This window comes from Mangifera indica, chromosome 6 (genome assembly GCF_011075055.1).
Source record: "Mangifera indica cultivar Alphonso chromosome 6, CATAS_Mindica_2.1, whole genome shotgun sequence".
NCBI classification, from domain to species: domain Eukaryota; kingdom Viridiplantae; phylum Streptophyta; class Magnoliopsida; order Sapindales; family Anacardiaceae; genus Mangifera; species Mangifera indica.
The window spans coordinates 7,169,124-7,195,866 of record NC_058142.1 but is presented as its reverse complement, the minus strand read 5'-3'; the positions used below and the strand labels follow the sequence as shown (position 1 = coordinate 7,195,866).

Sequence of the window (26,743 nt, the reverse complement as noted above, 5' to 3'; positions counted from 1 at the left end):
CGGCAAAAAGGAAGAAAGAAGCAGGAAGAAGCAGGAAGAAAGCAAAGAATGTTATATATCTCATAAGGAGAGGAGGGGGGTATTTATAGAAAATTTGCCGCCCCTCCAGCCAATAAAAATAGTTTCTTCCAAGCTAAGTTTCTAAGGCATTTAATGCCTTCCCATCTCTTTTGGCCTCAGTCAAAAATATGGGGTGGAAAAATCCACCATCTGCAACAACATGACTTTTTCAGCTGACAAATAAAAATAAATAAATATTATTATTTTTTGTTTACGTTTTGAAGAGCAGTTGGCTCGTGGACCGTGGATTGAGGATTGTTACCTAACACAGGGCTCCATTTTCATAAAAACTAGTATTCCAGTTTCTCCTCTTGTGAAAATTATTCAATATTGTTTACCATCTCTCAGTATGGCTGATGCAATTGTTAACCTTGTCTTGGAGCAGCTGGCTAAAATCGCTGCTCATATCACTACTCAAAAGATAGGGGAAGAGGTGAGGCTTGTTGGTAATGTCGAAAATGAAGTAGAAAAACTTCGGAGCAATCTTGAAGCCATTCAAGTTGTGCTACTGGATGCAGAGGAGAGGCAAATGAAGGGCGACAGAGCTGTGAGACGTTGGTTAGATAAGCTCAAAGACATATCCTACGACATGGAAGATGTGTTGGATGAGTGGAATACTGAAATCATGAGGTTGCAGTTTGAAGGAGAACTTGAACATGCTCATGCTCCTAAGCAGAAGTTACCTTCCTTCTTCCCCTGTTCTTGCTTTGGTATGAATCAAGTTGTTTTACGCCGTGAGATAGCACACAAGATTAAAAAATTAAATGGAAAACTAGAAATTATTAACAAAGAAAAAGATACATTCAAGTTGGAGAAACTGAAGAGAATTGAAGGACCCGAACGAGTTTCAAGTACGTCTTTTGTTGATGTGGCTGAAATATGTGGTCGAGACTTTGAGAAGGAATTTTTAGTGAGTAAGTTGATAGATGAGAGAAATAATGAACAAAAAGACCTTCCTGTTATCTCACTTGTTGGGATGGGAGGAATTGGGAAAACAACTCTTGCTCAACTAGCTTACAATAATGACAAGGTCAAAAGTCATTTTGGCACAAGAGTCTGGGTGTGTGTATCATATCCTTTTGACGAGTTTAGGGTTGCCAAAGCAATCATGGAAGGACTGGAATGTTCTACCATGGATTTTGTTGAATTCCAATCTCTTTTGAATTGTATTCATCAATCTATTACGAGCAAGAAATTTCTTTTCGTTTTAGATGATGTGTGGTTGCAAAATAACGACAAATGGAAACCATTTTATAATTGTCTAAAGAATGGTTCCCATGGTAGTAAAGTTTTGATTACTACAAGGAAGCATACAACGGCATCTGTTATGGGGTCAGTTGATCTTATAATTATGGAGAAATTATCTGAGGAGGAATGTTGGTCGGTGTTTGCAAAATTCACATGTTATGATAGGCCTCTTAAGGAGTGGGAAAAGAAAATTGGAAGAGAAATTGTTGCAAAGTGCAATGGTTTGCCGCTTGCTGCTAAAACTCTTGGTAGTCTCTTGCGATTTAGAAGAACTAAAGATGAATGGCAAGAAATTTTAGATAGTGAAATTTGGAATCTACAAGGGATTGAGAAAATTCAAATTGAGAGTGATCTTTTTTTACCTCTGAAGTTGAGTTATAATGATTTGCCATCTATCTTAAGACGATGTTTTTTATATTGTGCTATCTTTCCAAAAGATCATAATATAGAAAAGGATCACTTGATTAAATTATGGATGGCTCAAGGTTATCTTGGATTGGACAATGATGCAGAGATGGAGGTAATAGGCCAGAGGCATTTTGATCATTTAGCATCTCGATCATTCTTCCAAGAGTTTCAAAAAGACAATGATGGGAATATCAGAAGGTGCAAGATGCATGATATAGTTCATGACTTTACTCAATTTCTCACTAAGAACGAATATTTTACTGTGGAAATCGATCAGGGCAGTGAAGAGCTAGTCATAAACACTTCCAATGAGAAAGCTCGACATTCGATGCTAAAGCTTAACAGAGGGGCTACATTTCCCATCTCCATTTCTAGCATCAAAAGTTTGCGGAGTCTTTTAATTGATTGTGCAGATTCTATGTATTCGGTGCCTGATGATGTTCTACCAAATCGCTTTGGTGAATTGACAAGTCTAAGAGCATTAGACATAAATGCAAGATTCGAAAGCTCGAATTTGATTACAGTGATTCCAAAAGAGGTAAAAAAATTGATACATTTGAAATATCTGAATTTGTCTGGTCAGACTGTGGAAAAATTTCCAGAAACTTTATGTGAGTTATACAATCTGCAAACTTTAGATATTTCTAAGTGTACGCAGCTTAAAGAACTGCCTCAAGGGATGGGGAAGTTGATAAACTTGCGGCATCTGATTAATGATGGAACAGACTCATTAAGTTACATGCCCAAGGGAATTGAGAAATTAACTTGTCTCCGAACATTGAGTGAATTCGTTAGCAGCAGTGATGGTAGTAAAGCATATAGTACTCTTGCGTGCTTGAAAGATTTGAAACATTTAAGAGGAGAGCTTTATATTAGAAGGCTAGGAGATGTGACCAATGTGAGTGAGGTTAAGAGAATGCAAATTCTCAGCACTAAGAAAAACCTCTTCGATTTAAAGCTACAATTCGATAAAGATGGAGAAGGAGAGAGGAAAAATTATGATGATGAGTTACTTCTTGAGGCTTTGCAACTGCATCCATATTTGAAGAAATTATATATAAATTATTACAGAGGCAACACTTTTTATTCTGATTGGATCAGGTCATTAACCGGACTGAGGGAATTGAGTCTATACTATTGCAGAAATTGTATGCATTTGTCTCCCTTGGGAAAATTGCCATCACTTGAATATCTAAAGATAGAAGTAATGGCTGTGAAAAAACTAGTTACGGGAATCGAAAGCGATGGTGCATTTTCATCATCTACATCAGTTATTCCCTTTCCCAAGTTGAAAGTTCTTAAATGCAGGTGGATGTTCAATTGGGAAGAGTGGGACTATGGGAATACAATCTTGCCATGCCTTGCTTCTTTGTCAATCGAGTACTGTAGAAAATTACGTGCACTGCCTGATGGCCTTCTCCAGGGGGCGAAAAATCTACAATGTTTGGAGATTTATAAAAGTGATCTTCTGGAAGAACGTTACAGAAAGGGAACAGGAGAGGACTGGCAAAAGATCTCCCACATTCCCAACATCAAATTCACTGGTTCATATCTGCAAGGAGGCCCACTCCCACCCCGCTGAGTTCTCAAATGGCTGCAGTTACCAACCATCAATCCACAAAGGTAACTTCTCCGCATCCTCTAATATTTAAATGTAATGTTAATAGTGTGGAATGAGTAGAAATTTCGGATATTTTACTTGTCTTTGACAAATTTTAATTGTAAGAGATGTGCAGAAATATTGAGCATGATGGTGGTTGCAGTGTTATGCTAAAAGGAACAGAGGAGATAGTTATGTAAAAAGGAAGTTGGATTTCACTTGTGTTACTCTTAATTTGCATGAGTTGTGGTTTGATTTTCTTCATAAAGTTGTGGTTTGATTTTGTTCATAAAGTTGTTTGTTTTTAGCGTGCTTGGACAACTTTCTTTGTCAATAATTTGGATGTAATATATGGTGTGTTTGATTGGAAATTAGGTGTAAAATATTAAATATATGTTATATGGTATGAGCTGAACATATTGGTATATATATATATATATGTGTGTGTGTGGTTTTAACTTTCATCTATCTCTCTCTCTAGTATTACTTAAGATTGTTATGTTTAGTATTATCCTCTTTGTTTATAAACTTGTGTTTAGATTTTTTTTTTTGTTTTGTTATAGTTTGTGGATTAATTTATCATTATCTTTTGTTAAAATCTAAACTTGTGTTTAGATTGTTTTGTTATATTTATACATTTGCTATCACTCAAATATATATATTTATTTCATTGTGATGAAAATTTTGCTGATTATATGAAATAATAAATCTTTTACTCTCTCTTCGGCCTTCAGAAAAATCTAATCCAAGTAACTGGATAAATCAGATTGAGCATCTGGATGTTGAATTACTACAACTACTGAATTGTCTGAGCTTTCATCACCATAAGAAGTCGGCTACATCAAACATTAAAACTTGCAATAACACTTTGACAGCTAACATAATGAACACAAAACAATTACAGGCTGACCAAATTTAGTAGTACTTACAACACCTATGTGCCATTCATGATGACTAAAATCTTTAAATGTTGCTGCATCTATTTCCTGTAATTAGATGCTCAGCATCATTAAGATCTTTAAATATCTGAAATTTTTTCTTCAAAGGTAAACAGTTACGGGCCCTGTTAAGGTGTATCTGAAATTAAAAAAATTATCCATCGCAAAATTCAAGCTCAATATAATGAAGTTAAACATATAACTTTAAATTAAGGTGAAACTTGAGGCATTTTTACACCACATTTTCAGCCATGACTACTATCTGCATAGCCCCCTGAAATTTCCCGCACAAATCCAAAGACAACAAGCACATCAACTTCAACAATCTCAAAACTTTTTCTTGCCTTTCTAGCATTTGAGACTGGCTTATTCAGATATCATTAAAGTAGATAGAGTTGACAAATTCAAATGTGACACATGCTTGAACATGATGTATTTTGTATATACAACATCATGCATTGCCTGAAAATCTTCGTCCTCTATAAAAGCACTCCTGTTACGTACACACCAAAGCACATCCACAGAGAGCAAATTTGAAGATGAAAACAAGAATACCTGCAACAATGATGCTCTAAGACTTTAACAGCAGTTTTTCAAGAATATGATTTTGTCTTCCTCTCGGCTGAAGATGGCCGAAGAAGGAAGAGAGAGTGACTAGAGAGAGATAAGGCGGGAGGGAGGACGGCTGATGGCCAAAAACATTGAATCAATGCTAGAGAGAAAAGAAACAAACCCTATAAAGTATTTGTCAGTTTTCAAATTTTAGGTTGAAGGGGAAATTGTAAAATTTCTAAATTTATGGAGGAAAATGTGATAAAACGTTAATTTTAAAAATTCTTTTAGTAAATAACAGTCTTACCCTTAATTCTAACTAAGATTTTTAGTAAAAATTTAATTATCGATAAATAACTTGTTTGCCATAAACAGGCTCTATTTTTATAAAGTACTCAAAGTTGATATGACTTAAATCATAGAGTGAGCTAAACACGAACTGAAATTTCTCTATGCTCGGCTAGCCCAAGCTGAAAACAAGTTGAACTCACCTGAAAACGAGTTTTATCCTTTTTGGACTCAATTTGGCTCGAATCTAGTCTTACTCAATATGAAACGCAAGTTCTAGAAAAAAATGGGATTTACATACTTTGTAGTAAATTTCTTAAAATTAAAAAACAAGTGTTAGATTGCTAAACAATTGAGAAGCCCCCCTCCCCTCAATCCCCACCCTGTGGGGGGAAAATATTTTGAACTGAGCTTGTAATTTCTCTAATAAACTTGTTTGCCATAAACAGGCTCTTTCTTTTAAAGTAGTATAAGTTGATATGACTTTTTCTTTTCTCTACTTCCTATACAAGTATCATTGACTTGGAACTTTATGATCAACTGCACCATACTGCTGCATTGCAATTACTGGCTTGCTGCATCTGGAACACCGAAACGATGCAACTGCAGCACAACGTGTCCTAAGGCAATAATAACAGTGCCTGCCAACGGGAAAGAATTACATTTCAAGCATTAAACTTATCCCGTAAACCAACCAAAAACAGAAGATGCATTTCAAAGAATATGAAGCTGTGGAAAAAAAGCTCTTTGCATAGCATATGTTAAACAAAATAACAGCAATTATATTTCAGTCTGTGTTGGTTTGTATTTGAAGAACATATATTAAGCCAGATATGCCAAAAGTAAGGAGGGCCTCAACCGAGGCTTAAGATTTGGCCAAGAGACTTATTCCCACCCAAGGTTTGGTGTATTTCCAAACTCCACCCAAGATTTCAAAAATTGAAATATCTATCCTCTGTTAAAATTCTTTATTATAATTAAAGATAAAATTATCATTTAACAAAAAATTAAAATTTTATCTCATTTTTTTTCTTAATTTAAAAAACTAATAATTTCTCTCCACCCAAAGTTTAAAAAATTAGTATTTCATCTTGAGGATTTTTTTTCTTCTCTAACTACCTCCTCTGTTTTGGCCAACAGCTAATGCTTCCCACCAAGCGTCTAAGTTTTTTGTTGGGAATGCAATGAAAAACATTAGTGTTTTAGTGAGAACTAAGATCTAAGGCCTATTAAGAGTTACAATGACCCGGTGGCAATAGTAATGGTGGTACAGGGAGACTAGGCATGTAATAAAAAGGTGAGAGATGATGGGTAAGAAGAAATGATAGGCTTGTAGGACTGGGAGAGTGGGTTTGTTTGTTGGGGTAAAGTGGATGTTGACAATACTAGTGATAGGAAAGAAGATGGTATTTATACAAATTTTATATTTAAAGTGATGATATGACAAATTTGTTACCATGAGAGGATATAATAATTTTGAAAAATGAAATAATTGAGATAATATAGAAATTTAACTTCTAATAATGTGCCAGATTTATTTAACTCAAGTAATTGTATTAGACATTTTGTTCTAATTAATGGGTGTGACTTGTAATTCATGGTGACAGAGCTCTAATTAATGTTTGATTTATTCTAAATTTAATTTCTTGAAACATTGATTTAACTATTTTTTGACCAAACATTAAAGGTACAAGAATGTAAAATTAGTTCCTTAATCTATCAAAACTGTCAATTGAATCTTGAAAATATATTTTTCATCAAAATTATAAGAACCTTTTGCTTCAAACGAAATTATACTAATAAAAGTAAGAACAATACTATGTGTACCTATTTTGGATACACAAATATATACATACTTATATGTGTCACCACATAATTGAGTATTATTTTATCCTCAATTCAAATTTATTCAATCACATGATGACACATATAAGTGTATACATATTCGTGTATCTAAAATATGTACATATAGTTTTATTGTAAAAATAATTAACCCCACTGGTTAAGCTTTACATTTTTAGATTTACTATTTAATAATAAAAAATAATTTATTATTAGTTGTTACAGAAAATATGGTGGTGGGATAACATAACCACCTTATTTACAATTATTTTATTTTCAACGTAATCAAATTTGAAAGTTTGTTGGTGGTTGAAAATCCTTTTTTATTTTTTTCTGCTTCTTTTATAAATGTATATTTGTGGCTCTTTCTGGATTTGGGAATCTTCTTGGCATGAACTGTCCGTTAAGTAAGAAAAATATCGCTGTTGATCTGCCTGTTGACCTACTGTATGGGCCTGCGAAGACGCGTCTCAATGTGCTTTCGATTTAAATTTCGAAGAAAGGTGTTGGAAACAGACAAATTATGCTACATGTTAAATATAAAAACTACACGTCTAAAAACTTTATAACGAGAAACATAAAAAAACAGAATTGAGATTCGAAAACTACATGTTAAATACTTTATAATGTCAAAAACTGAAAAATCACTCAGAAATTCAAAAATTACAAGTCGAAATATTCTATAATGACAAAAATAAAAAACGGACTTAAATTTCAAAAACTAAACGTTGAAATACTTTGGAATGACAAAAACTAAAAAATCAATTGAAATTCAAAAAGCATATATCGAAATACCCTAGAATAACAACACTAAAAAAACTAGACTAAAATTTGAAAACTACACATGCAAAAATGATAAATATAAAAAAACAGAACTGAAATTCGAAAACTACGCGTCAAAATACCATAGCATGTCAAAACCAAAAAATTGATTGAAAATTCGAAAATTACAAGTTCAAATATCCTAGAATGACATAAATAAAAAAAACGGACCTGAATTTCAAAAACTACATATCGAATAACCTAAGTATGAAAGCCATCTAAAAACTAATATGAAATTCGAAAACTATGTTTTGAAAAACCCTAAAATAACAAAAATAAAAAAACAGAGTTGAAATTCGAAAACTACATCTCAAAAAACCTTTAAATGAAAATATCAAAAAACGGACTGAAAATTCAAAAATTACATGTCTAAATACCTTAGAATGACAAATATGAAAAAATTAATTTGAAATTCAAAAAGTGCACGTTAAAAACCCTAGAAATCACAAAAATAAAAAAACTAACTTGAAATTCAAAAACCGTATGTCCAAAAACCCTAGAATATAAAAAACAAAAATAAAATTCGAAAACTAACGTCAAAAACCCTATATTTAGAAAAAAAATCAATTTGCCCCTTAACATTTTCTTACTCTCCCACAAGTCCTAAATGTTTATAACAATATCAATTTGCCCTCTAACATTTTCTCATTCTCTCATAGGTCCTTAAATGCTTAAAAAATTTTAATTTACCTCCTTATTAATTTCACTCTATCCATATGTCCAAAATATTGAAAAAATCACAATTTCATCCCCATAGGGGTTCCTACAGGTCTAACTATTTAAAAATCAACATTTCTCCCACTCTCATGTGGTTCCCACGTGCCGTGTTGTGGGAAAATGTTTCAAATCTTGCAATTTTTCCCCTCCCCTGGTGTTTCCCCTTATGTCCCCTGGCGTAGCTATTATTTAAAAACTCGCATTTGCCTCCCCTCCCCCTGTGTCATAAATTCAACCTAGGAATCCCTAGGTTTGCAAAAATCCCTCGAATTGAATTTCGGTTTGAAAATCAGTCTATTTTTCAACCAAAATCACAATTTTTGGCTACCGTTTCAATAAAAAATGATTGTACACTAAGTTAAACACCATAGCCCTAAATTAATTTTTTCAAAACAATCAAGAATCAAGCCACAAAATCAATTGTTTAAATCGCAAAACTCTAAACTAAAAACGCCCTAAATGTTATTACAATCTATCAAATCTAAACATAAAAATGATTCAAACAAGATAAGAGATGATTTACTCACCTTTTTGGTCATTTTTGTCAATGGAAAATGTCAAAAATTCGGTTGAAATGTCGAAGTTGTCACACCATGGGAGAGCTGTGAAAGTGTCCGTGAGAATTCAAATTTAGTGTACAGTGTTGTGGGAAAATTGTGGGTGAGGATTTGATATTTTTTGGGTTTATATATAGGGGCATTTAAGTCATTTTAGAAAAAGGAGGTATTTTTACGTAAATCCAATAAAATAGGATAATTTCTTTAAACCCCTAATGTTTAAGGTATTTACTTTATTTTCCCTTTTTTTAATGGTATATTTGTGGCTCTTTTTGGATTTGGAAATTTTCAATGATTTGAATCGAAAATCGGCTCCAAGTTCGATCTGATTAATATAAAAAATTAGTTTTACTATTAATTTGATTAAATCAGATAAAAATTAATGTTTAATCCGATAAATCGATCAAAAATTAGATTTGATTTTTACACTTTAATTATTTTTGAATAATTAAATTATTTTTTATTGTTTTATTATTTTTTAATTAAATTAATTAAATCAATTTAATTATCAATCCCGTTTAAAAAACATTAGGAATCTTTCTGGGCGTAAACTGCCCGTCAGGTAAGTGAAATATTGCTGTCGATCTGCGTGCTGACAGACTGTATGGGCCTGCGAAGACTCACCTCAATGTGCTTTCGATTTTTATTTTGAAGATAGGTGTTGCCAAGCCAACGGACAAATTATGCCTTGTCAGCACTAATAAACAATGGCAAATTAGTCCACACGTACGACAAAGATTTTGGTCGGTTACAGCTGCTGGTTTCGTCGTTTACATTAACTCTCAAGCATCTTTTTACAGTGGGTGTCGTTGTTGAACCAATTTTCTTTGATAGTGTTAATTTGATTGGCTCCATTGGATACCTCTGCTCCCTAGTGGTGGGGACTACATTTTACTTGGTTATCGTGACTCAGAAAATTAGTTAATTATATACCTAAAATATCTTGGGTAAGCTCGATTCAACCTGAGGGTCGCTCGGGATTCAATCGTATATATAATATTTAACTTAAATATAATTGAATTGGTATAATATTATTAAAAATTTATTGATTTAATTAAAAATAAATAATATTATTAGTAAAATAAATAAAATTATTAAATAAATAAATTTAAAATTAAATTATTAAATAAAAATTTATTCATTTAAATAAAGTTAACTCAAGTCCATCACTAGAAATATTTAGGGGTAATCACTGAATTTTTAATTATCATTTTGATATCATTAAAATTAAATATTTGTAAAGCTATTCTACTTGGAACTTTCAGACGAATATACAATTATTTTATAGGGGTATTGTATATCGAGTTGAATGAGAAAGGGGCATGACTTTCAGCTGACAAATAAAAAAAAAAATTCTTATTTTTTGTTTACATTATGAAGAGCAGTTGGCACGTGGACCGTGGATTGTGGATTATTAGATTATTACCTAACACCGAGACGATGCAGCTGCAGCACAACGTGTCCTAGGGCACTAATAATAGTACCTGCCAACGGGAAAGAATAACATTTTAAGCATTGAACTTATCCTGTAAACCAACCAAAAAAGAAGTTGCATTTCAAAGAAAATGAAGCTGTGGAAAAAAAGCTCTTTGCATAGCATATGCTAAACAAAATAATAGCAGTTATATTTCAGTCTGTGTTGGTTTGCGTTTGGAGAACATATATTAAGCCAGATATGCCAAAAGTAAGGAGGGCCTCAATTGAGGCTTAAGATTTGGCCAAAAGACTTATTCCCACCCAAGGTTTGCTGTATTGCCAAACTCCCCACCTGCAAGATTTTTAAAACCTGAATATTCACCCTTTTATTAAAATTCTCTATGAGGGTTAATGGTCAAATCATCACTTAACAACAAAAATTAAAAAGAAAAACTAAAATTTTTTCACTCAAAGTTTGAAAAATTAACATTTCACTCTAAGGGTTTTTTCTTTTCTCCAACCACCTCCTCTATTTTGGCCGATAGTCGATGCTTCCCACCAAGTGTCCAAGTTTTTTGGTGAGAATGTAATGAAAAACATTAGTGTTTTAATGAGAACAAAGGATCTAAGGCCTATAAGAGTTAGAATGACTATGTGACAATAGTAATGGTGGTATGGGGCGGCTAGACATGCGATAAAAAGATAAGAGATGGTTTGCAAGACTGGCAGGGGGGATTGTTTGTTGGGATAAAGTGAATGGTATTAGTACTAACGATAAGGAACTTGAGGATGTTTATACAAGTTTTATATTTAAAGTGATAATATGACAAATTTGTTAACGTGAGAGGATATAATAATTTTGAAAAATAAAATAATTAAAATAATATAGAAATTTAAGTTCTAATAATGTGCTAGATTTATTTAACTCTAGTAATTGTATTAGACATTTTGTTATTAATGGGTGTGACTTGTAATTCATAGTGACAGAGCTCTAATTAATGTTTGATTTATTCTAAATTTAATTTCTTGAAACATTAATTTAACTATTTTTAAGTGATCATTTCATAATTCCAATTAAATTTTGAAAGAATAACTACCAATTTTGCAACTAAAGGATTATTCTTTATAGTTTCATTTTGATATCATGCAAAATAAGGAAAAATTATCTTCAAAAATCATTTATGATCATGCAATGTTTGACTCGAAGGTCCAAGATGTGGATTTTCACATTCTTTGAGAAACGAAAGTTACGCTCATAATTCTGACAATGTTATTATAAGTAGAATTAAATATTAAAATATAAAAAAAATAATTCTGACAATGTTTTTTTTTTTCCTTCTTTTATTAATGTATATTTGTGGCTCTTTCTAGATTTGGGAATCTTCTTGGCATAAACTGTCCGTTAGGTAAGAAAAATATAGCCGTTGATCTGCCTGTTGAGACAGCGTATGGGCCTGCGAAGACTCATCTCAAAGTGCTTTCGATTTTAATTTTGAAGAAAGGTGTTGCAAACAGACAAATTATGCCTTGTCAGCACTAATAAATAATGGCAAATTATTCCACACGTACGACAAAGGTTTTGGTCGGTTACAGCTGTTGGTTTCGTCGTTTACATAAACTCTCAAGCATCTTGTTAGAGTGGGTGTCATTGTTGAACCAATTTTCTTTGATAGTGTTAATTTGATTGGCTCCATTGGATACCTCTGCCTCCAAGTGGTGGGGACTACATTTTACTTGGTTATCATGACCCGGGAAATTAATTGGTATAATATTATTAGAAAAATATTGGTTTAATTATTAATAAAATAAATAATATTATCAAATAAATTAATTTAAAATCAAATTATCAAATTAAAGATTTAATTCAAACCAGTTCATTCAAACTAAATTAACCCAGGTTAACCACTAAAAATATCTAAAGGTAATCACTGAATTTTTAATTATCATTTTGATGTCATTAAAATTAAGTGCCAGTAAAGCTATTCTACTTGGAACTTTCAGACGAAAATACAATTATTATATAGGGGTATTGTATGTCAAGATGAATGAGAAAGGGCACATGACTTTCAGCTGACAAATAAAAAAATATATATCATTATTTTTTGTTTACATTTTGCAGAGCAGTTGGCACGCGGACCGGGGATTGTGGATTATTACCAAACACAGAGCTCCATTTTCATAAAACTAGTATTCCAGTTTCTCCTCTTGTGAAAATTATTCAATATTGTTTACCATCTCTGAGAATGGCTGATGCAATTGTTACTCTTGCCTTGGAGCAGCTGCTTCGAATCACTGCTAAAAACATAGGGGAAGAGGTGAGGCTAGTTGGTAATGTCGAAAATGAAGTGAAAAATCTTGGGAGAAATCTTAAAGCTATTCAAGCTGTGCTACATGATGCAGAGGAGAAGCAAGTGAAGGACGAAGCTGTGAGACATTGGTTAGATCAGCTCAAAGACACATCCTATGACATAGAAGATGTGTTGGATGAGTGGAATACTGAAATCATGAGGTTGCAGGTTGAAAAACAGAAGGTACCTTCCTTCTTCCCCTGTTCTTGCTTTGGTATCAAACAAGTTGTTTTGCGCCGTGACATAGCACAAAAGATACAAGAATTAAATGAAAAATTAGATAATATTGCCAAAGAAAAAGATGCATACAATTTAAAGGAAATGAAGAGTACTGAAGCACGTAAACGAGTTCAAACTACGTCTTTCGTTGATGTGGCTAAAATATTTGGTCGAGAATCTGAGAAGGACTCTTTAGTGAGTAAGTTGTTAGACGAGGGAAATGAAGAACAAAAAACCCTTCCTGTCATCTCACTTGTAGGGATGGGAGGAATTGAGAAAACAACTCTTGCTCAACTAGCTTACAATAATGACGAGGTCAAAAATCATTTTGACACAAGAGTTTGGGTGCGTGTATCAGATCCTTTTGATGAGTTTAAGGTTGCCACGGCAATTATCGAAGGACTGAAATGTCCTACCAAGGATTTTGTTGAATTCCAATCTCTTCTGAATTGTATTCACGAATCTATTAAGGATAAGAAATTTCTTCTCGTTTTAGATGATGTGTGGTCAGAAGATTACAACAAATGGGAATCATTTTATCACTGTCTAAAGAATGGTTCCTATGGTAGTAAAGTTTTGATTACAACAAGGAATGAAAGAGTTGCATCGATTATGGGGTCAGTTGCTCCTATCATAATGGAGCAATTAGCTCAGGAGGAATGCTGGTTGCTGTTTAGCCAATTAGCATTTTTTGGTAGATCTCCTGAGGAGTGTGAAAAATTAGAGAAAATTGGAAGAGAAATTGTTGCAAAGTGCAAGGGTTTGCCGCTTGCTACAAAAACTATTGGTAGTCTCCTGCGATTTAAGAGAACAAGAGATGAATGGCAACGAATTTTAGATAGTGAAATTTGGAAATTGGAAGAGATTGAGAAAAGTTTTTTATCACCTTTGATGTTGAGTTATAATAATTTGCCATCTGAGATAAGACAATGTTTTTCATATTGTGCTATCTTTCCAAAAGATCATAATTTAATGAAGGATCACTTGATCAAATTATGGATGGCTCAAGGTTATCTTGGGTTTGACAATGATACAGAGATGGAAGTAATAGGCCAAGAGTATTTTGATCATTTAGCATCTCGATCATTCTTCCAAGAGTTTGAAAAAGACGATGATGAAAATATCATATGCTGCAAGATGCATGATATAGTTCATGACTTTGCTCAATTTCTCACTAAGAATGAATATTTTACTGTGGGAATCAAAAGGGGCAGTGAAGATCTAGTCATAAACACTTCCACTGAGAAAGCCCGACATTCTATGTTAACGCTTCACGTCGGGGCTACATTTCCCATCTCCATTTGTAGCATCAAAAGTTTGCGGAGTCTTTTAATTGATTGTGAAGATTTTTTGTATTCGCTGCCTGATGATGTTCTACCAAATCTCTTTGGTGAATTGACAAGTTTAAGAGCATTAGAAACAAGTACAAGAATCATAAGAGCAAATTTGATTGCAGTGATTCCAAAAGAGGTAAAAAAATTGATACATTTAAAATATCTGAATTTGTCTCGTCAGGGTGTGGAAAAACTTCCGGAAACTTTATGTGAGTTATATAATCTGCAAACTTTAGATATTTCTTGGTGTGAAAAGCTTAAGGAACTGCCTCAAGGGATGGGGAAGTTGATGAGCTTGCGGCATTTGATTAACTTTGAAACACGCTCATTAAGTTGCATGCCCAAGGCAATTGAGAAATTAACTTGTCTCCGAACATTGAGTGATTTCTTCATAAAAAGCAGCAGCAGTGATGGTAGTAAAGCATGTAGTACTCTTGCATGCTTGAAAGATTTGAAACATTTAAGAGGAACGCTTGAGATTAGAGGGCTAGGAAATGTGACCAATGTGATTGAGGTTAAGAGAATGCAAATTCTCAGCAATAAGAAAAACCTCCTCTATTTAAAGCTACATTTCGATAAAGATGGAGAAGGAGAGAGGAAAAATGATGATGATGAGTTACTTCTTGAGGCTTTGCAACCGCATCCAAATTTAGAGAAATTAGATATAGAAGATTACAGAGGCAGCACTTTTTATTCTGATTGGATCATGTCATTAACCGGGCTGAGGAAATTGAGTCTCTTCAGTTGCACAAATTGTATGTATTTGTCTCCCTTGGGAAAATTGCCATCACTTGAATCACTAAGTATAGATGGAACAAGGGTGAAAAAACTAGTTACGGGAATCGAAAGCGATGGTGCATTTTCATCATCTACATCAGCTATTCTCTTTCCCAAGTTGAAAGTTCTCGAATTCTGGTGGATGTCTGAATGGGAAGAGTGGGATTACGGGAATACAATCTTGCCATGCCTTGCTTCTTTGTCAATCAATTACTGTGGAAAATTACGTGCACTGCCAGATGGCCTTCTCCAGGGGGCAAAAAATCTACAACATTTGGAGATTTTTGATAGTGATCTTTTGGAAGAACGTCACAGAAAGGGAACAGGAGAGGACTGGCAAAAGATCTCCCACATTCCCAACATCGAATTCACTTATTCATATCTGCAAGGAGGCCCACTCCCACTCCGTTGAGTTCTCAAATGGCTGCAATTACCAACCATCGATCCACAAAGGTAACTTCTTCGCATCCTCTAATATTTAAATGTAATGTTAATAGTATGGAATGAGGAGAAATTTCGGATCTTTTACCTGTCTTTAACAAATTTTAATTGTAGGAGATGTGCAGAAATATTGAGCATGATGGTGGTTGCAGTGTAATGCTGAAAGGAACAGAGGAGATAGTTATGTAAAAAGGAAGTTGGATTTCACTTGTGTTACTCTTAATTTGTATGAGTTGTGGTTTGATTTTCTTCATAAAGTTGTTTGTTTTTAGCGTGCTTGGACAACTTTCTTTGTCAATAATTTGCACGTAATAGATGGTGTGTTTGATTGTATGAGTTGAACATATTGGTATATCATTTCTAAATATATATACGTGGTTTTAACTTTCATCTGTCTCCCTGGTACTAAAGATTGTTATGTTTATAAACTTGTGTTTAGATTTTTTTCTTTTCTTTTGTTATAGTTTGTGGATTAATTTATCATTTCTAAATATATATATATATATATATATCTTTTGTTAGAGGCAATATATTTACACATTTGCTATCACTCAAATATATATTTATTTCATTGTGATGAAAATTTTTCTGATTATATGAAATAATAAATCTTTTACTCTCTCTTCGGCCTTCAGAAAAATCTAATCCAAGTAAATCGGATTGAGCATCTGGATATTGAATTACTACAATTACTGAATTGTTTGAGCTTTCATCACCATAAGAAGTCGGCTACATCAAACATTAAAGCATGCAATAACACTTTGACAGCTAATATAAAGAACACAAAACAATTACAGGCTGACCAAATTTAGTAGTACTTACAACACCTATGTGCCATTCATGATGACTAAAATCTTTAAATATTGCTGCATCTATTTCCTGTAATTAGATTCTCAGCATCATTAAGATCTTTAAATATCTGAAATTTTTTCTTCAAAGGTAAACAGTTACGGGCTCTGTTAAGGTGTATCTGAAATTAAAAAAATTATCCATCACAAAATTCAAGCTCAATATAATGAAGTTAAACATATGACTTTAAATTAAGGTGAAACTTGAGGCATTTTCACACCACAGTTTCAGCCATGACTACTATCTGCATAGCTCCCTGAAATTTCCTGCACAAATCCAAAGACAACATGCACTTCAACTTCAACAATCTCAAAACTTTTTCTTGCCTTTCTAGCATTTGAGACTGGCTTATTCAGATAGAGTTAACAAATTCAAATGTGACACACTTGAACATGATGTCTTTTGTATATACGGCATCATGCACCGCTTGAAAATCTTCGTCCTCTATAAAAGCACTGCTGTTACATACACACCAAAGCACATCCACAGAGAGCAAATCTGAAGATGAAAACAAGAATGCCTGCAACAATGATGCCCTAAGACTTTAGCAGCAGTCTTTCAAGAATATGATTTCGTCTTTGTCTCTTCTGAAGATGGCTTGAGAGAGAAGAGAGAGTGACTAGAGGAAGAGATAAGACCGGATGGGGGACGGCCGATGGCCAGAGACATCGAATTGGCTCCAGAGAGAAGAGAAACAAATCCTAGAAGGTATTTGTCCGTTTTTAAACTTTGGGTTGAGAGACAAATTGTAAAATTTCTAAACCTAAAAAGAAAATATGATAAAATTTTAATTTTTAAAATTTTTAATAAATAACAATTTTATCTTTAATTCTAACTGAAATTTTTAATAAAAATTTGGTTATAAGTAAATATTTGAGGTTTTAACAGTTAAAAGATGGAAGTTTAAAATTTCACTATACCTTAGATGAGACTAAGTCTTTTAGCCTAATATAAATTTTCATATTCTAACCTTTTCGTCAATGGTACAATGACAAATATGCCTTGCAAAAACTTTCAAAGGAAGGCTATTTTAGTCATTTTGAAAACCCAGAACCATCAGCTAACAGCCAGCTCCAAATTCAAATTTCGAATCCTTGATGTGAGGTTTAGGGTTTCGGAAACTTTCTATGTAAAAGAGCTGCACTCAATCTCAGCTCTTCAGACTTAAAAAGAAAAAAGAAGAAGAAATTAAAGACAACCCAGTAATTGCAGATACTTTCTCTCTGTACGCATTATCATTTTTTAAATTATGTTCTGTGATTGATTGATTGAATAAAATAGCTTTCTGTTTGTTTTCTGGCAAAATGCAAGAAAAAGGTTTTGTGGTTTGTTTAGCTTAGAAAGAGATCTAGAAGAGCTAAACAAACCCGCACTCGTTTGTTTTCTGGGGTTTGATGTTTTAGTGTTATAGTTTCTAATGTGTGATGTGAGCTTTTTTGCTTGTTTCTGAATATTTCAGCTAAAAGCTAATGTATTTTGAGCTGCGTTTTGTTGTTTAAGATACTCTGAATAGGATAAATAAGAAATAACAATTTCGATATGTAGATTGGGTTGAGTGAAATTATCTAGTTTCGCGTATGTTTAGCTAAAGCTAGTGGTGGGTTTATTTTTTAATTTTGATTTGTAGAAGGTAGTGACATTATCAGTTTATTGTTTTATCTTTCCATTTTGTAACTGCTTTAAATTTTACCAAGATAAGTTTTGAGAATAAATTTTTTGAAATTACCTCTTGCTCCTCTTTTTAATTTGCTATATTTATTAATTTATATTTCGACAAAGAGCAATGCTATATATACTCACTTTTAATACACAAATATATATATATAATTATATGATTTGGTGTATTATTAATTTAAAATCACTTATTCATATCATGACACATTTATGTATGTATACATTTATATATAAAAAATATGTACACATAATTTCATTGTTCGAATAAAAAGAGTAAATTTTTCCTTTGTGTGATTATATCATGGGAAATAAGAACTTTTATTCTTTTTAAGGGGCAAATTTTTTGTTTGTTAATCATTTGTATAACATTTTTTTATTATCAGCAAATATCATGATTTTTAAATTTCTTTTTAGCCAAGCTCTAAGTAAGTTTGAATTATTATAATTAGGTTAATTTAAACAATAGATGATGGAAAAAATTTATAAAGGCATATCAACATCCATTCTATTAAAGATTTTTTTGGTCATTTCCACAAAATTATAAATATTACTCACGAAAGTGTTGCTTCTGTCTCATTTGACAACCATTTCTCTAAAAAATTCATTCAATTTTTGTTGCAATGTTCAAAACTAAGGCTGAATTAGAAATGAGTTTATTCGAAATTGAAAAGAGTTTTGCTTGAACTAGCCCGAATATGAATATAAGATAAACGAATATGAACCTGTATATGAGCTGGGGAATAGTAGGAAAAACGAACTCAAACTCGAATACAAATAGAGGTTGTGCTTAGCTTTCACATCATTAGAAAAAAATTGAAAGGAATGATGTCGATTAGGAGAGTCTAGCCAAACATCTTGTGCAAACCAGAGCCAAGTCTGACTTGTCCACATGAACTAAAACTAGGTGCTATCCGAGACAAGTGTTAGATTGCTAAACAATTGAGAAGCCCCCATCCCCTCAATCCCCACCCTTTGGAAGGAAAATATTTTGAACTAAGCTTGTAATTTCTCTAATAAACTTGTTTGCCATAAACAGTCTTTTTTTAAAGTAGTCTAAGTTGATATGACTTTTTCTTTTCTCTACTTCCTATACAAGTATCATTGACTTGGAACTTTATGATCAACTACACCATACCGCTGCATTGCGATTACTGGCTCGCTGCATCTGGAACACCGAAACGATGCAGCTGCAGCACAACGTGTCCTAAGGCAGTAATAACAGTACCTGCCAACGGGAAAGAATTACATTTCAAGCATTAAACTTATCCTGTAAACCAACCAAAAACAGAAGATGCATTTCAAAGAATATGAAGCTGTGGAAAAAAAGCTCCTTTCATAGCATATGTTAAACAAAATAACAGCAATTATATTTCAGTCTGTGTTGGTTTGTATTTGGAGAACATATATTAAGCCAGATATGCCAAAAGTAAGGAGGGCCTCAACCGAGGCTTAAGATTTGGCCAAGACACTTTTTCCCATCCAAGGTGATGATATGACAAATTTTTTACCATGAGAGGATGTAATAATTTTGAAAAATAAAATAATTGAGATATTATAGAAATTTAACTTCTAATAATGTGCAAGATTTATTTAACTCTAGTAATTGTATTAGACATTTTGTTTTTAATGGGTGTGACTTATAATTCATGGTGACAGAGCCCTAATTAATGTTTGATTTATTCTAGATTTAATTTCTTGAAACATTGATTTAACTATTTTTTGACCAATAATTAAAGGCACAAGAATGTAAAATTAGTTCCTTAATCTATCAAAATTGTCAATTGAATCTTGAAAATATATTTTTCATCAAAATTATAAGAACCTTATGCTCCAAAAGAAATTATAGTAATAAAAATAAGAGCAATACTATATATACCCACTTTAGATACACAAATATATACATATTTATATGTGTTATCATATAATTGAATATTATTTTATCTTTAATTTAAATTCACCTAATTACATAATGACACATATAAGTGTATACATATTTATGTATCCAAAATAGATACATATAGTTTTATTGTAAAAATAATTAACCCCATTGGTTAAGCTTTACATTTTCAGATTGGCCAAATGACTATTTCCCACCTAAGGTTTGATGTTTTCTCAAGTTTCTACCCTTTAACTATAGAAACATCAAACACCCACCCATGACCAGTTAGATTTAACAAAACCCTAACGGTGGCAAGGGGAAAATCATTATTTTCTCTATAATATTAAAAATAAACTTAAATAGAATCTATTTTGCCCCCCTAAACTTTAAAAACTAAAACTTTCCCTCAGCCTAAGTTTTAAAAAATCGCAGTTTCACCCTAGGGTTTCTTTTTGAAAACTCCGGTGACATCTTCGGCTCCATTGCCGACGGTCTCTCCCTCCCGAAGCATCCTCTCCTTCCGGCGATCTCTCTCCTCCCATTTGGACCCCTTATCGGAGTCGGAGAAGTCGTGGAAGACGAAGAACTTCGTCGGGGAAGATGAAGTTCTTCGTCTTCTCAGTCGTCGTCGTCTTCATCTTCCAACTGCGATCGGGCTTAATCTTCGTCTTCATCTTCCAACTGCGATCGTCGTCGTCAGATAAGTCGTCTGGGAAGACGATCGTCTTCCCAGACGACGAAGACGAGATCTCGTCTTTGTCGTCTAGGAAGACGATTTCTCTTCCCAGACGACTTATCTCTGCGTCGGATGAGTAGTGCAAGAGTTTAGGGTGGCCGTCGGTGGAAGAGAAACCGTCGGGAGGGGAAGATGGCCGGTGATGGCGCCGGAGAGATAAACCCTAGGGGGGGGGGGAAGGCGATATTTTCAAACTTAGCTTAGGGAAAAAATGTTAGTTTTTAAACTTTTAGGGGGGAAAATGAGATTAAATTTACCACCATTAAGGTTTTGTTAAATCTAACCGGCCATGGGTGGGTGTTTGGTGTTTCCATAGTTAAAGGGTGGAAACTTGAGAAATCATCAAACCTTGGGTGGGAAATAGTCGTTTGGCCTTTCAGATTTACTATTAATAATAAAAAATAATTTATTATTAACTTCTCCGCATCCTCTAATACTTAAATGTAATGTTAATAGTGTGGAATGAGCAGAAATTTCCGATCTTTTACCAATCTTTGACAAATTTTAATTGTAGGAGATGTGCAGAAATATTGAGCATGATGGTGGTTGCAGTGTTATGCTGAAAGGAACAGAGAAGATAGTTATGTCAAAAGGAAGTTGGAATTCACTTGTGTTACTCTTAATTTGTATGAGTTATGGTTTGATTTTCTTCATAAAGTTGCTTGTTTTTAGCGTGCTTGGACAACTTTCTTTGTCAATAATTTGCATGTAATAATATATGGTGTGTTTGATTGGAAATTAGGTGTAAAATATTAAATATATGTTATATGGTATGAGCTGAACATATTGGCATATCATTTCTAAATATATAAATATATATATATATATATATATATGTGTGTGTGTGTGTGGTTTTAACTTTCATCTCTCTCTCTGGCATTACTTAAGATTGTTATGTTAAGTAACATAACAATATATATATATATATATATATATATATATATATATCTTTTGTTAGAGGCAATATATTTACGCATTTGCTATCACTCAAATATATATATTTATTTCATTGTGATGAAAATTTTGCTGATGACATGAAATAATAAATCTTTTACTCTCTCTTCGGCCTCCGGAAAAATCTAATCCAAGTAACTGGATAAATCGGATTGAGCATATGGATATTGAATTACTACAATTACTGAATTGTTTGAGCTTTCATCACCATAAGAAGTAGGCTACATCAAACATTAAAGCATGCAATAACACTTTAAGAGCTAATATAAAGAACACAAAACCATTACAGGCTGACCAAATTTAGTAGTACTTACAACACCGATATGCCATTCATGATGATTAAAATCTTTACATGTTGCTGCATCTATTTCCTGCAATTAGATGTTCAGCATCATTAAAATCTTTAAATATCTGAAATTTTTTCTTCAAAGGTAAACAGTTATGGGCTCTGTTTGCAGCTCTGACAGTTCCAAGGCAATCCTACCAGAGGCTTTAATCCTACCATAGGGAAATTAGTTTGCAGGGCTAAAATGCTAGTAACAAAATTTGGTAGTGTTGCAAGGATTTAACCAGATGCTAGCAAATCCTAAACCCCCATGAAAGTGAAAAGAAGTGAACAAAGGACTAAAAATAACCACACAAAAACACGAAATTTATAGTAGTTTTATAAGTTTAGAGTTATTAATCTGAGATACTGATAAAAAGTTTAGAGTTATAAGTTTAGGATATAACCTGAATCGGTCCAACAAACCGTTTCCTAATGGTTTCATATTAGCAGGTACCTGTTTGGAGTATCTGTGGCTGCAGCAGCTTATTCATTGCTGCAATTGCTCATCAATGGAACAAGGCTGCTAAGAAAAGTTCCAGTGATTCCCTCAAGAAGCCATGCCTGGCTTATTTTTGCTCTGGATCAGGTAATGTAATCAAGGACAGACTTGTTAAGGGCCTAGTGGGGGCTGGTGATCCCACAAATAAAAATTAATTAACTCTGAAACTAAGTGATTTATGAGGGCCTAATGCATCCTCCTTTTTCAGGTTTGTGCATATGCGATGTTAAGTGCAGGATCAGCTGCAGTTTCAGTCACAAATTTGAACCGCACAGGAATCAAACTTGCTCCTCTACCCAGTTTCTGCACAGCTTTGTATAGATTCTGTGATCACATTACAATCTCAATAATCTTCACTTTCTTCAGCAGTCTCTTGTTTGCTGCATCAGTTCTTCAGGATGTGATTTGGTTCATCAAGTCTTGAATTTTCCTAGCTTTTTATCATCATATACTTATTAATGGATATGTAGAATCTTAAAATATATGTCATGTGCCTCTTTCTCTTATGGAATATGTAGAGCACAGGATTGGCCTTTGTAAAGAGCAAATGTGGCTCTACAATTTGTAATAGTAATGCTTCCCGTGGTTCATTTTGTGACCAAACTTATTGTTATTTGATGGAACTCCGTATCTTAAATTGCATGTACTATATTTTGTGAGTTATAATAAATGTTTTCAAAATTGAATTGGTGATTGAATCGATTATCTCCGTTATTTATAGTTCGATCGGTTTAACTTTTTATTAAATTGTAATGAATTTTTTATGTATATATACATTCGTATACAAAAAATATATGCACATAATTTCATTGTTCGAATAAAAAGAATAACTTTTTCCTCTATATATATAGATATATCGTTATATGATTGGGTGTATCATTAATTTAAAATCACTTAATCATATCATGACACATCTATATATGTATACATTCGTATACCAAAAATATGTACACATAATTTTATTGTTCGAATAAAAAGAATAAATTTTTCCTATATATATATAGAGAGATATATTATTATATGATTGGGTGTATTATTAATTTAAAATCACTTAATCATATCATGACACATTTATGTATGTATAAATTTTTCCTTTGTGTGATTATATCATGGGAAATAAGAACTTTTGTTCTTTTCAAGGGGCAAATTTTTTGTTTGTTAATCATTTGTGTAACATTTTTTTATTATTAGCAAATATCATGATTTTTAAATTTCTTTTTAGCCAAGCTCTAACTAAGTTTGAATTATTATAATTAGGTTAATTTAAACAATAGATGATAGAAAAAAATTATAAAGGTATATCAATATCCATTTTATTAAAGATGTTTTTGGTCATTTCCACAAAATTATAAATATTAGTCACAAAAGCATTGCTTTTGTCTCATTTGACAGCCATTTGGCTAAAGAATGCATTCAATTTTTCTTGCAATGTTCAAAACTAAGGCTGAATTTGAAACGAGTTTATTCGAAATTGAAAAGAGTTTTGCTCGAACAAGCCTAAATATGAATATAAGATAAACGAATATGAACCCGTATATGAGCTAGGGAATAGTAGGAAAAATGAACTCAAACTCGAACACAAACAGAGGCCGTGCTCAGCTTTCGCATCATTAGAAAAAATTGAAAGGAATGATGTCCTTTAGGAGATCCTAGCCAAACATCTTGTGCAAACCAGAGCCAAGTTTGACTTGTCCACACGAACTAAAACTAAGTGTTATCTGATCACGAACTCTTAAGTCAAAAAGTGAGCTAAACATGAATTGATGTTTCTCCATGCTTGGGAAGCGCAAGCTAAAAACGAGTTGAGCTTACCTGAAAACGAGTTTCACCCTGTTTGAGCTCGAATCTAGCCTTATTTAAAACTAAACACAAGTTCTAGAAAAAAATGGAATTTACATCCCTTATAAGTAAACTTTTTAAAATTAAGAGACAAGTGTTAGATTGCTAGACAGTTGAGAAGGCCCCTCCCTCAATCCCCACCCAACGGTGGAAAAATATTTTGAACTAAGGTTGTAATTTCTCTAATAAACCTGTTTGCCATAAACAGGCTCTATTTTTATAAGGTATTCAAAGTTGATATGACTTAAATCATAGAGTGAGCTAAACACGAACTGATATTTCTCTATGTTCGGCTAGCCCAAGCTGAAAACAAGCTGAGCTCATCTGAAAATGAGTTTCACTCCTTTTGGGCTCAATTTGGCTCGAATCTAGTCTTATTCAATACGAAACGCAAGTTCTACAAAAAAATGGGATTTACATCCCTTGTAGTAAACTTCTTAAAATTAAGAGACAAGTGTTAGATTGCTAAACAATTGAGAAGCCCCTCTCCCCTCAATCCCCACCCTGTGGGGGGAAAATATTTTGAACTGAGCTTGCAATTTCTCTAATAAACTTGTTTACCATAAACAGGCTCTTTTTTTCAAAGTAGTCTAAGTTGATATGACTTTTTCGTTTCTCTACTTCCTATACAAGTATCATTGACTTGGAACTTTATGATCAACTACACCATACCGCTGCATTGCAATTACTGGCTCGCTGCATCTGGAACACCGAAACGATGCAGCTGCAGCACAACGTGTCCTAAGGCAGTAATAACAGTACCTGCCAACGGGAAAGAATTACATTTCAAGCATTAAACTTATTCTGTAAACCAACCAAAAACAGAAGATGCATTTCAAAGAATATGAAGCTGTGGAAAAAAAGCTCTTTTCATAGCATATGTTAAACAAAATAACAGCAATTATATTTCAGTCTGTGTTGGTTTGCATTTGGAGAACATATATTAAGCCAGATATGCCAAAAGTATGGAGGGCCTCAACCGAGGCTTAAGATTTGGCCAAGACACTTTTTCCCACCCAAGGTTTGGTGTATTTGCAAACTCCACCCAAGATTTCAAAAATTGAAATATCTATCCCTTTGTTAAAATTCTCTATTAGGATTAAAAAGAAAAATTAAAATTTTATCTCATTTTTCTTTCTTAATTTAAAAAACTAATAATTTCTCTTCACCCAAAGTTTGAAAAGTTAGCATTTCACCTTAAAGATTTTTTCTCTTCTCTGATCACCTTCTCTATTTTGTCCAACAACCAATGCTTGCCACCGAACTTCCGAGTTTTTTGGTGGGAGTGCAACGAAAAACATTAGTGTTTTAGTGAGAACCAAGATCTAAGGCCTATAAGAGTTACAATGACCCGATGGCAATAGAAATGGTGGTACAAGGAGACTAGGCATGCAATAAAAAGGTGAGAGATGATGGGTAAGAAGAAATGATAGGCTTGCACGACTGGGAGAGTGGGTTTGTTTGTTGGGATAAAGTGGATGATGACAATAGTAGTGGTAGGAAAGAAGATGGTGTTTATACAAATTTTATATTTAAAGTGATGATATGACAAATTTGTTTCCGTGAGAGGATATAATAATTTAGAAAAATAAAATAATTGAGATAATATAGAAATTTAACTTCTAATAATGTGCCAGATTTATTTAACTCTAGTAATTGTATTAGACATTTTGTTTTTAATGGGTGGGACTTGTAATTCATGGTGACAGAGCCCTAATTAACGTTTGATTTATTCTAGATTTAATTTCTTGAAACATTGATTTAACTATTTTTTGACCAAACATTAAAGGCACAAGAATGTAAAATTAGTTCCTTAATCTATCAAAACTGTGAATTGAATCTTGAAAATTTATTTTTCATCAAAATTATAACAACCTTCTGCTTCAAACGAAATTATAGTAATAAAAAAAAGAGTAATATTATGTGTACTTATTTTGGATACATAAAGATATATATATTTATATGTGTCATCACATAAGTGAGTATTATTTTATCATTAATTCAAATTCATTTAATTACATAATAACACATATAAGTGTATACATATTTATGTATCTAAAATAGATACATATAATTTTATTACAAAAATAATTAACCCCATTGGTTAACTTTACATTTTCAGATGTACTATTTAATAATAAAAAATAATTTATTATTAGTTGTTATAGAATATGGTGGTGGCATAACGTAACCACCTTATTTACAATTATTTTATTTTCAACGTAATCAAATTTGAAAATTTGTTGGTGGTTGAAAATCCTTTTTTATTTTTTTCTGCTTCTTTTATAAATGTATATTTGTGGCTCTTTCTGCATTTGGGAATCTTCTTGGCATGAACTGTCGTTAGGCAAGAAAAATATCGCCGTTGATCCGCGTGTTGACATACTGTATGGGCCTGCGAAGACGCGTCTCAATGTG

The 26,743-nt window shown here is 32.9% G+C and overlaps 3 protein-coding genes and 1 long non-coding RNA gene across 11 annotated transcripts; 3 read left to right on the top strand and 1 right to left on the bottom strand.

The window, feature by feature from the left end:
• Positions 1 to 409: 409 nt before the first annotated feature.
• LOC123218985 (putative disease resistance protein RGA3) lies at positions 410 to 2,354 on the top strand. Its single transcript, XM_044640642.1, has 3 exons — positions 410 to 770; positions 852 to 2,254; positions 2,319 to 2,354. The coding sequence occupies exons 1-3, from the start codon at positions 410 to 412 to the stop codon at positions 2,352 to 2,354; spliced, it is 1,800 nt and encodes a 599-aa protein (XP_044496577.1).
• LOC123218426 (putative disease resistance protein RGA4) lies at positions 2,295 to 21,495 on the top strand. Of its 4 annotated transcripts, none has more exons than XM_044639892.1 (2): positions 2,295 to 3,339; positions 21,223 to 21,495. In XM_044639892.1, the coding sequence occupies exon 1, from the start codon at positions 2,396 to 2,398 to the stop codon at positions 3,296 to 3,298; it is 903 nt and encodes a 300-aa protein (XP_044495827.1). In that variant the 5' UTR covers positions 2,295 to 2,395; the 3' UTR covers positions 3,299 to 3,339; positions 21,223 to 21,495. The 4 variants fall into 4 exon arrangements, with proteins under 4 accessions (XP_044495827.1, XP_044495825.1, XP_044495826.1 ...); XM_044639890.1 differs by lacking the exon at positions 21,223 to 21,495 and adding an exon at positions 3,453 to 3,600; XM_044639891.1 differs by lacking the exon at positions 21,223 to 21,495 and adding an exon at positions 3,445 to 3,596.
• Positions 12,555 to 21,495, top strand: LOC123218421 (putative disease resistance protein RGA4). Of its 5 annotated transcripts, none has more exons than XM_044639880.1 (2): positions 12,555 to 15,579; positions 21,231 to 21,495. In XM_044639880.1, exon 1 carries the CDS (start codon positions 12,692 to 12,694, stop codon positions 15,536 to 15,538), a length of 2,847 nt encoding a protein of 948 aa, XP_044495815.1. In that variant the 5' UTR covers positions 12,555 to 12,691; the 3' UTR covers positions 15,539 to 15,579; positions 21,231 to 21,495. The 5 variants fall into 5 exon arrangements, with proteins under 5 accessions (XP_044495815.1, XP_044495814.1, XP_044495812.1 ...); XM_044639879.1 differs by having other exon boundaries at positions 21,220 to 21,495; XM_044639877.1 differs by lacking the exon at positions 21,231 to 21,495 and adding an exon at positions 15,693 to 15,898.
• Positions 21,496 to 24,937: 3,442 nt separating this feature from the next.
• Positions 24,938 to 25,803, bottom strand: LOC123218433. The gene is made up of 2 exons (XR_006502695.1): positions 25,522 to 25,803; positions 24,938 to 25,087 (listed from the first exon to the last, which is right to left on the bottom strand). It is a non-coding gene; the product is annotated as an uncharacterized LOC123218433 (long non-coding RNA).
• Between the last annotated feature and the right edge of the window lie 940 nt (positions 25,804 to 26,743).